Source organism: Mesocricetus auratus, unplaced genomic scaffold, assembly GCF_017639785.1.
Source record: "Mesocricetus auratus isolate SY011 unplaced genomic scaffold, BCM_Maur_2.0 Super-Scaffold_100022, whole genome shotgun sequence".
In the NCBI taxonomy this organism is placed as follows: domain Eukaryota; kingdom Metazoa; phylum Chordata; class Mammalia; order Rodentia; family Cricetidae; genus Mesocricetus; species Mesocricetus auratus.
The window spans coordinates 15265905-15276998 of record NW_024429203.1 but is presented as its reverse complement, the minus strand read 5'-3'; the positions used below and the strand labels follow the sequence as shown (position 1 = coordinate 15276998).

The 11094-nt window shown below is 39.4% G+C and overlaps 1 protein-coding gene across 1 annotated transcript; it reads left to right on the top strand.

The window, feature by feature from the left end:
* Nucleotides 1–9970: 9970 nt before the first annotated feature.
* LOC101842397 (60S ribosomal protein L17-like) lies at nucleotides 9971–10588 on the top strand. The gene has a single exon (XM_040730106.1). It carries the CDS (start codon nucleotides 10003–10005, stop codon nucleotides 10555–10557), a length of 555 nt encoding a protein of 184 aa, XP_040586040.1. The 5' UTR covers nucleotides 9971–10002; the 3' UTR covers nucleotides 10558–10588.
* The last annotated feature ends 506 nt before the right edge of the window (nucleotides 10589–11094 follow it).

Below are 11094 nucleotides of genomic sequence, written 5' to 3'. Positions count from 1 at the left end.
TGCTACAGTAAGTTGGACAACCTAAAAGTAATGGATAAATTTCTAGATTCAACCAAACTAGCAAAACTAAATCAAGAGGAAATCAACAACCTAGACAGACCCATAAGGAAACTCAAATAATAATAAAAGGCCTCTGGCTTTAAAAAGAATAAAAAATGAAAGTCCAGAGTCAGACAGATTCACAGCAGAATTCTACTAGACGTTCAAGGAACTGGAGCAAATAAAAAAAATTTAAAATACAGAAACAGGAGTACTCCCAAACTCCTTCTACAAAGCCAGTATCACTCGATTTAAAAAAAAAACTGGGTAAACACAACAACAAAGGGAGAACTACAGGTCATATCTCTGATAAACATAGGTTTAAAAAACTCCTCAGCAAAACACTTGCAAACAGAGTATAGGTGTAACGTCAAAAAGATTATCCACTATGATCAAGTTGACTTAACCTCTGAAATTCCAGGATGGGTCAACATACGCAAACAAATAAATGTAATAGACCACATAAGTGGACTTAAAGAAAAAAATTGTGTGACTACCTTTATAAACGCATTAAAAACCTTTGACAAAAATCCAACACATCTTCATGATAAAAGTCCTAGAGAATGTAGGGGTAAAGGAACATACCTCAATATAATAAAAAAAAAAAGCTACCCGTAACTGACATTATCCTAAATGAGGAAAAGCTTGAAGCAATCACACTGAGATTAGGAACAAGGTAAGGATATCCCCACTACTTTTCAATATGGTGCTTAAAACACTAGGTGGAGCAATAAGGCAAGAGAAGAAATTTGAGAGGCTACCAATAGGGAAAAATAGTGAAACTATCCCCATTTGCAGATGACATATTATACGCTAGAAACCCCAAATATTCTACCAGAAAACTTCCATAAGTAATAAATTTAACAATGTAACAGGACTTTCACAAATCAATAGCTTTTTTACACACTGCCAACAAGCATAGAAACAGATCGTGGGCACCCTCCTATTCAGAATAGCCTCAAGAAATATAAACTATTTAGGAATAAACCCAACCAAGAAAGTAAAGGGCCTCTACAATGAATACTTTAAACCTCTGAAAAAGAGATAAAGACAATGAAAATACATCCCATACTCATAGATTTGTAGAAATACTAATATAAACATGAACACTTACCAGAAGTTATTTACAGATTCAATGTAAACGCGCCCAATCAAAATCCCCATCTCAATCTTCACAGAAATAGAAAAAAACTATCCTAAAATCCATTTGTAACCAAAAAAGACCCTGGACGGCCAATACAATCCTGAACAAAAAGAGCAATACTAGAGAAAATATCATTCCAGATCTCATACCATATGTTATAGAGTCACAGTAATAAAACAATATGGTACTGGCACAAAAACAGACATGTAGACCAATAGAACACAATTGAAGAGCAAAATATGAGTATTTATAAATTCTACTACTTAATACTTAGCAAGTATACCAAAAACTGGAAAAAGAAAACATTTCCAGGAAATGGTACTAAGAAAACAGAATGTCCACATTCAGAAGAATGACATTAGACCTGCATGTATCACCTTAAGAAAAATATAACTCCAAATGGATCAAAGACTTAGTGTGAAATCTGAAACCAAAAACCATGAAGCTGTTAGAAGAAAATGTAGGCAGCATCCTACAAGATGCAAATATAGGAAAGGACTTTATGAATAGGACTCAATTTGTCCAAGAACTGAGGCCATCAATAGACAAAGGAATTCATAAGATTAAAAAAACTTTTGTACAACTAAGGGGAAAAAATAAACTAGGTAAAGAGAAGGCTAAAAGCAGAAAAGAATTTTAACTGCTGTATATCTGACAAACATCCAGAATATAAGAACACACACACACAATCAAAAATAAAATAAAACAAAAACAACCTGTTCCAAAACTGAACCTGGAGCCTGAACAGAGAGTTGTCAAAAGAAGAAAAAAACTAAGAAATAGCTCAGAAAATGTTCATCATCCATAACAATTAAAATAATTTTGCTATTTCATCTTGCCTGTCAGGATGGCAAAGATCAACAACAAAAACAACAACAGCAAAGAGTGCTGGTGTGGATTTGGGGGAAGGGCAGCCTTCGTTCACTGTTGGTGGGATTCCATAGTGGTGCAGTCACTCTGTAAACCAGTGTGGAGAATTCTCTAAAAGCTAAGAATAAATCTACCTTGAGGCCCAGCTACTCCACTCCTTGGCATATGCCCAAAGCTCTCAACACCCTACTCCACAGATACTTGCTCAGTCGTTCTCATTACCATTCTATTCACAGTAACTAAATGGAAACAGCCTACATACTCATCAACTGGCAAATAGGTAATTAAAATATATTGCATATACGCTGTAGAATGCTATCCAGCTGCAAAGAAAATATTTTGAAAACGTGAAATGTGCAGGTAAATATGTAGAGCTCCAAAAGATTATATCATTAGGTAACTCATACATAGAAAGACAAATGCTATGTGTGCTCTCCCATCCGAGGCTCCTAACTCCAATCTTCGGATGTGAGTCCACCATATACTGAAGTAACCACAGAAACCAGGAAAGTAAAAGAGGACCATTGCTAGAGGGGATGGAGGGAGCTTGAAGAGCAATAGGGGAATAGCAAGGCACAAGCGATCTGATTGGGGAAGTAAAAAAGGGAGGGTTTTAATTAGGGAAAGGGGGGAAATGCAAAAAGAAGAAGAGAGAGAGATGGGTGTGTCCTCTGTATGCTGTGACTATATGTTTCTCTTATTGGTTGATGAATAAAGCTGTTTCAGCTAATTGTCAGGCAGAATTTATCTAGGAGCGGGTTCTGAACAAAGAGTCAAGGAGAAGATAGACAGAGTGAAGAATGCTGTGTAGCTTCCAGGGAGTCAAGAGACCTGGGCATCACTGGTAAGCCAAAACCACGAGGTGATACACAGATTAATAGAAATGGATTAATAATTAAGAGAGAGCCAGCCAGTAAGAAGCCTACATCATTGGCCAAACAATTATAAATATATATTAAGTCTCTAAGTGGTTATTTGTTAGCAGCTGCAGAGACCTGGTAGATGGGCCTAGTAGATGACCCAATGGGTGGATAAAAACTGGTCCAGTGGGACCAACAGGACAGAGAAAGTCTCCCTCTATGGGAAAGGAATAAATAACAGTAAGGATGTCTGAAAAAGTAATAAGGAATCATATTGTTACCTAACTAAAAAATACCTATATTACTCATAAATAGTTTAAATGAAATTTTACCATCTGGGCTAACAATGCTCCCTTCAAAAACCAAAGTGCATACAACAACACACATCAGAAACCCTCTTTAGAATTGTTTATCAAGATTGTACAAGAAACTCCAAAAACACTACAAGCTATTGCTATTGTCCTTGGTTGCCCACAGAGGTAAATGGTAAATCCCTTTTGCTGAAGACACCATGCTCTTCAGACACAGGAGCCAGGGGCCCTTGAGCTGGAATTGACCTAAAAGGCTCCTCCCTGAGGACTAGCTCTCACGGTACCAAACAGCTACACAAAGGCTTGAAGGGAGGAAATCATGACAGCTCCTGAAAGCCTAGTCAACTTCCCAGTTACTGAAGTCATGTATCAAGGAAAAGAACCTATACCCACCATCTTACTAAACCTGCATAACACCTGGCTACATTCTATCTATAAATTTGTCTTTCTACCCACAGATGAATGCAACAGAGACCATTAGAGAAGCCCCCAACTAATCAAATACAGAGCTGTAGAGGCCAGATCCAATTGATACATCTGTCTATAACACAACTACTGCATACGAGACTCGGGGACCATTGTGGAAGGGGCAAAGCGAATGCTGTAGAAGACCAACAGCGGAGAGTGTTCTGCGAGGTTGTGTCTCCTGGAAATGTCCGAAGAGCCACCCATAAATTCTCACCAATGCCACGGCCTCGATGTGAGCTGACCAAAAACAACACAATAGATGTGCTAACATGGATGGGGAAAAGCCCTTGAGGCCTCAGTCCTACACGAAGAACCACAGACATCTAAGAAATGTTGCAAATAAGCGGGACACACGCACACGCTCCTAAATACATAAGTAAAACCCGCTCGGTCTGTATAATGTTACTTGCATACATGTCTTCAGAGCAGAGCATTTGGTATTGGGTAGTCAATTGACGTGCTTCTTCCACTCACTCTCAGAAATCCAAGCTACATCTAAACCAAATCACACATTATAAAGCCAGAGTAGTGGCACTGAGTGGCAAGAGATGGGACAGGAAACAGAACGGCAAACAGATGGAAAGTAGGGTGGTCAAACTTAAATTCACAACAAATAAAATAAAATAAAATAGATGTTTCCATTAGACTTACAATGTTGATATCTTGACTATTACACTAAGTTCAGAACTATGGAGACCTGAGTACTTGGTGGCAGCCAATCCGAGTGTAACAGAAAAAAAAAAGCCAAACGGGAAGAGCAACTTTGGAGTTGCATTAGACCATTCTATGGGATGAAGGAAGAGATGAAAAAGCTGACTGTCTGGGGCCAGGAGTATAGCGTGGTAATGGAGAATTCAACTAACATACACAGACCTTGAGTTTGAACCCAGCACTGAGCAAACTAGTTTTACTTTTAGGTAGTGTGTCTGAACATATTTGCTCAGGTAGTGTTTTAGTCTAAGGGGGAAAAGGGCTGTATCCTCGAATAGCCTTGCGCTTTCATATTTTGGATTCATGTTTCAGTCTCTGGAGGAACGGAGATGTTTTGCTTTTCTTTGGTTTGACTGTACCTCCCGAATGTTCTAACAGCTTCTTTCTCCATCTCCAGTAGCCTCTGAAAGCTTCTGAGACTTCTTGTGCTTGCTTTTTTGAGTGACCTGGTTCCTATTCTTCCCTGGTTAAGCATTTTGCCTCTGATCTAATGCCCATCTGGATTTTATCATCAAAGTGTCCTCAGTTCAAGGCCCCAAGAAGCTGATGTTCTGGTCCTAACAGTGTGTGCTGCATCCTAGGCTGTTCCTGGAACAATGTCTCAAGGATCTACAAAGAAATCTAACACAAGCTGGACAAGTTCTCTGAGGGTAAGTAACAGGAATAAGATGAGTCAAGAAGATAAATGGAGAAATAGATCATGATTGTTGACCAGGAATCCAATCATATAAATGCATTATTTTTTGAAGTTTATTTTAAATTTTTCTAAGAATTGTAAAAGTTACCAGGTGGTGACATATGCTTTTAATTCCAGCACTCAGAAGGCAGAGGCAGGAATATCTCTGTGAGTTCAAGGCCAGCTTGAGCTACAGAGTGAGTTCCAGTACAGCCAAGGCTACACAAAGAAAACCTGTCTTAGAGAAACAAAAAACAGAAAAAAATGAAAAATAGTTTCTGTGTTCATTTTATGTAGCTTTTCCAACAGTACCATCTTTAATCATCATGATATATTTTGTAAACCAAGAGACAGATATACAGTAGTGTGAAATGTAAACTTACTTATGTTTTGTCAGTTTTACATATACTCATTTAGCATGCATCATTGTAGAATTTGTGTAAAATTTTCCCAAAACAAAACACATGCTGTCCATCATCACCAAGAAACTCTGTGGTGTTAGAATCGGTCTTTCCAGCCAGCTCCAGAACACTGGTGTGTTTGCCACTTAAATAATTTTGTTTTTCTGAGACCATCGCACAGGTAGAATTATGCAACACATAATCATTTTGGATCAAGCTTTTCAATCTGTGATTCTCTTGTTGAATTTATTAATTGTTAATTCTCTTTTGTTGTTGAATAATTTGCTACTATACCACCCCTCATGTATTCATTCACCAGTGTTCTTCCCAGTTTCAAGGATGAAGTTCCTGCAAACATTCTTTTGTAGAATTTTGCATATAATAAGTTTTTTTCTTCCTCTAGGGTGAAAGTATTATATTACATGGAGTTAAAGAAGCTAAACACAAAAAGAATTTGATTCTCTTTATATAAAATACTCCAGTGACAAACAGATCAATGATTGTATGGAACATAGGTACTAATCTGGAGTATAGTTTCACAGAAGCTGGCCTGAGGCCAAAGGATCCCCTGGTGCTCAGTTAGTCCTGAAATCTGAGGCCCACCTTGACCTAGGGTCCATGAACACTGGCCTGATCCCTGTGCTGAGAGTTTTGTCCTGGTACTGGAGATGGAATACTTCGGAGCTGGGGTTTGAGTCATAAGGGCTGATTTCATGCAGCATTTTGGGGGGACATGTTCTCAGGCCTCCTTCCTGCCTCCAGGAGGTTTGTACTCCTCCCTTCCCAGTCTCCCCTCATCTCTCTTCTCCCCTCCCCTCTCCATCTCTGCTGTGTTGCCTCCGTGTGAGGGAGGTGAGGGTGGTAATATGAAGTTGAACTCCAAGCCTTTTTCAATGTACATGTCATTATTTATTTCAGGGCTGCACCCTACCTCAAATCTTTCCCTCCTTGGAAAATATCTTTGTGTGGCTACTTATGGCAGTTTGTGTAAAGGATGAGCCCCTGTAAAACCTGTTCTGTCATCCTGGTGATGTCCTTGACCTTCATACTTTTAAAAATTTTTCTAGTGTTTTTATTTCTTTGAGAATTTCATACAATATATTTTGGTCATATTTTTGGTCCTCACCAGGCTTCTCCTTGATCTTCCATGAACTCCCTACATATCAAACTTCATGTTCTTTCTCTTGTGTAAAAACAAAAATATGGAGTCCAATTTGCACTGGCCCACTATTCCTAACCATGGGACCTGCTCAAGAGTGCCAGTAACACACCCAGTGTCATTTTAATGAAGAACATCGAGTTTCCTTCTCCCAGCAGCTATCAGTAGCAAACAGCTTCTTGGAGAGGGGTGAGCCTTCTTGTTCACTTCCCCTCTTCCATACTGGCTTGAGCCTGTGCAGGTCTTGTGCATGTGTGTCAGTCTCTGTGAGTTCATACATGCATCAGCTCTGTTGTGTCCTTGTGTCCTGACTCTTACATTCTTTCCACCTTCTCTTCTATGTGGACACCTGATCCTTAAGGGGAAGGATTGTGATGTAGACATGCATCCTATTTAGGGATAAGTATTTCAAAGCCTCTTTTTCTCTTCATTCTGTCCAACTGTGGGTTTTCTTCTTCCTTCCTTCCTTCTTCCCTTCCTTCCCTCCTCCTCCTCCTTTTTCCCTCTTCTTCCTTCTCCTCTTCTTCCTACTCCTTCTTCTACCTCTTCTTCTTCTGTTTATTTTTTTTTGAAGAAACAGAATGTGACAGCACTCCGGAGGGAGAGGCAGGCGGATCTCTGTGAGTTCGAGGCCGGGCTGGACCGATAGCCTCCGAAACAATACAGAGAAACCCTGTCTCGTAAAACCAAAAAAAAAGAAAAGAAAGAAACAGAATGTGAGACAGTTCATCCAGTAGGCTGAGGGAAGAACACGTGCTCCAGTATCCTGTGCCACAAACTACATGATCCTTTACAGGACATTCATCTGCTTCTGTTGTTGCTGCTGTGTTTATCTGTTTGTGCATTTCATTTATTCAATTATTCTATTAATAAGACAGATTGCATTGCTGAAGTTTATGTCCTGGATTAACCTGGTGATAAACCTCCTTTTATCAAGATATGTAACATTTTTAATACTTTGACTATGATCAAGTTTATAGATCTTTTATGGTATTTATAGTTAGATTCAGTCATTTTATTATTTAGTTTTTTCCCTATAATTTTTTCATTAAGAATGGGACCACACTAGTGGGAAGAATTGCCCACCTGTCTGTACTTGTGAGTTTTTGAAGCATTGATGCTTATTTTTCATTAAGCATCTGGTGGAATCCACCATTGCAACTGTCTAAGCCTGCACTTTTCTTTGTAGAAACTCTTTTGATTGCTAATTGGGTATATTTACTTGTTGAAAATCTATTCAAAATTGTGCTTATTCTTGAGTAAATCTGTCAATTTCATTTTTCAAGTAACATGTTTTTTCACCTAGTTATCCAATTTGTTTGTGTATGTCTATTATCCTTTCTGTCTCTGCAAGGTCAGAAATAATATGCCTTTTTTCATTCTCAAGGTTAGTAATTTTACATTTCTCTACCTCTTTCTCTACCTTCATGAGCTGTGCTAAAAGTCTTTCAAAACTGATTTATTCAAAGAACCAATATTTGCTTTCACTGATTTTTTTCAATGAACGTTCGTTCATTTGTTTTTAATTATGTACACATATATGGAGGTGTATGAAAATGCTGTGCCTTTGGAGGCCAGAAGAGTACATTGGATCCCCTGAAGCTGTAATTACAGAAGAATGTGAGTCACCCAACCTGGATTCTGTAAGAACATAGCGTGCATTTAATCAGTAAGCCGTCGTATCTGCCCCCAATGCTTTCCTATTTCATGTTTTATTTCAGTTCAGATCTCTATTCCTATCTTCTTGTTCTTATCTTTTGTTGGCCTGGGTTTCAGTTGTTTTTGGTTTTCTCACTTCTTAAGGTAAAGCATAAGGTTATTTATCTGATATAGTTCCTCTTTGAATAAAAACCTAAAGTTAAAAACTAAAAGAATCTACAATGATTCTAATAAAGTATGTTAATAAAGATGCTGGAATTATGAAAAGGAAACAAATAGAAATTTGCAAGATAACTGCTGGCAGGTTGTGCAGAGGTGTCTGGCTGTGGCCTCCCCTTTATATTGAAATTACAATGGAAAACAGTGGAGGAGCCCCTTCATCTCTCCTTAGATAAGACCACCTGCACAAATTGTTCTCAGGTAACAACGAGGTTTGTTGATATACTCTATTGAAAAATTCAGATAATTTCATTTAATTCTTATGTTGTCATAGGAACAATAAATAAATTATTGGGTTTTTTTTCACCTTTGGAATTGAGGCCTACCTCCCTACACTTCACTGTCATTAATACCTTCCCCAGTCCTCAGCACAAGAGAAAGGAACTCTGTAGAGATGATGGGCAATTCTGAGATTCCTGACAGTCTGAGCACTGGTTTGTCTCATTGACAAAAGAAAGTCCCTGTGAATGCTCTCCAAAGACATGGTGTGTTGTTTCTTGGAGTAGTACGTATTATCTAGATATTTTCTGATGTCTCCCCAGTATCATCCATGAAGGTAGAAACCTAGTTTTGTTGGGGTGTTTTTTGTTGTTGTTGTTGTTTGTGTGTTGTTTCTGTTCGTTTTCCTTTCCTTGTCACACAAAGTTATGTTCTTTGCTTACCTAGGGCAATGAGATAGGCTGTTCCTATCTGACCACTACTCCAAACCCTGATGAAGAAGAAGTTGTTCTTTCCCCCACTGGGTCACCAGTGGATATCCTGTGGGCATTGGACAGATTCCAGCAAACTGAGGCATTGCATTGGAACAACAACTAAGGCTCTTTCTCTTTGCTCCATGATCACTCAAGCAGTCTGTCCACACTGAGGTCGCATTCCTCCAACTCTACCATTCACCAGCAGCCTCACTGATCTATTAACAAGGTCACTGTGTGGAAACACTTCCACCACCAATGAAACTATGGGTTTGTTTGTTTGTTTTGTATACCTTATGAAGAACACGTTTATGTTTGTTGGGTATTTGTGTATGTGCACGGTGTGTTTGTGTGTGCACACTCACAGATGCTACAGCATGTAGTAGTCAGAGGACAACTCTGTGGACTCAGTTCTCTACCTCCTTCCCTTCCACCTTTAGATGAGCTCCAGGGACTGAACCCATGCCAATAGGTTCATAGGACAAGTCCCTTTGCCCACTGAGCCATCTCATGAACCCTAGATCTACTTAATAACAAATGAACAAACAACAAGAGCAATAAAAAAGCAACCATTCGAGTTCGAGGCCAGCCTGGTCTACAAGAGCTAGTTCCAGGACAGCCTCCAAAGCCGCAGAGAAACCCTGTCTCGAAAAAAAAACAAAAACAAAAACAAAAACAAAAACAAAAAGTAACCATTCACCAATGGAATAAGTAGTTAATGAAAAATACAGTCAGTAAACACAATGAAATTTTATTCCCTCTTCCTGTAAGCGACCTGAGGTAACCTGCGAAGATGGTTCGCTACTCTCTCGACCCGGAAAACCCTACAAAATCATGCAAGTCAAGAGGTTCAAATCTTCGGGTTCACTTTAAGAATACCCGTGAAACTGCCCAGGCCATCAAGGGTATGCACATCCGAAAAGCCACCAAATACCTGAAGGATGTCACTTTGAAGAAGCAATGCGTGCCGTTCCGGCGGTACAATGGTGGAGTCGGCAGGTGCGCCCAGGCCAAACATTGGGGCTGGACACAGGGTCGGTGGCCAAAAAAGAGTGCTGAATTTTTGCTGCACATGCTTAAAAATGCAGAGAGTAATGCTGAGCTTAAGGGTCTAGACGTAGATTCTCTGGTCATCGAGCACATCCAGGTGAACAAAGCACCTAAGATGCGCCGACGAACTTACAGAGCTCACGGCCGGATTAACCCATACATGAGCTCCCCCTGCCACATCGAGATGATCCCCACGGAAAAGGAACAGATTGTTCCAAAGCCAGAAGAGGAGGTTGCACAGAAGAAAAAGATATCCCAGAAGAAACTGAAGAAGCAGAAACTTATGGCACGGGAATAAATTGAGCATAAAATAAATGCAGATAAAAGTAAAAAAAAAAACAAATTTTATTCAACTGTAAGGAAAAATAGAATTATGAAACTTTGCAGGTAAATAGATGGAACTGGAAAAATTATCCTGAGCAAGGCAACTCAAGCCTGAAATGCAAACCTACATGCTCTCTTTCATATGCAGATCCCAGCTTCAGATCCTCAGATTTGTGAGTTTAACTTAGAAAACCTGGAGAAGGCAGGGAATGGGCCTGCTGTTAAGAGCACATACTGCTTTTGCAGAGGACATAAATTTGTTTCTCAGTACCCACATCCACTCAAACTCCAGGGAATCCAACACCCTCTCCTAACCTCTACAGGCACCTACACACACACACACACACACACACACAAACACACACACACACACACACACTTAAAAATAAAATAAATATTTTTAAAGCAATCCAGGAAACTAGTAAAGGGTCATTAGAGTGGAAGATGCCTCGAGGGAGATGGAACAGCAGAGTACAGGTGATATGAAGACAGAGAGCAAGGAGCACAGGTT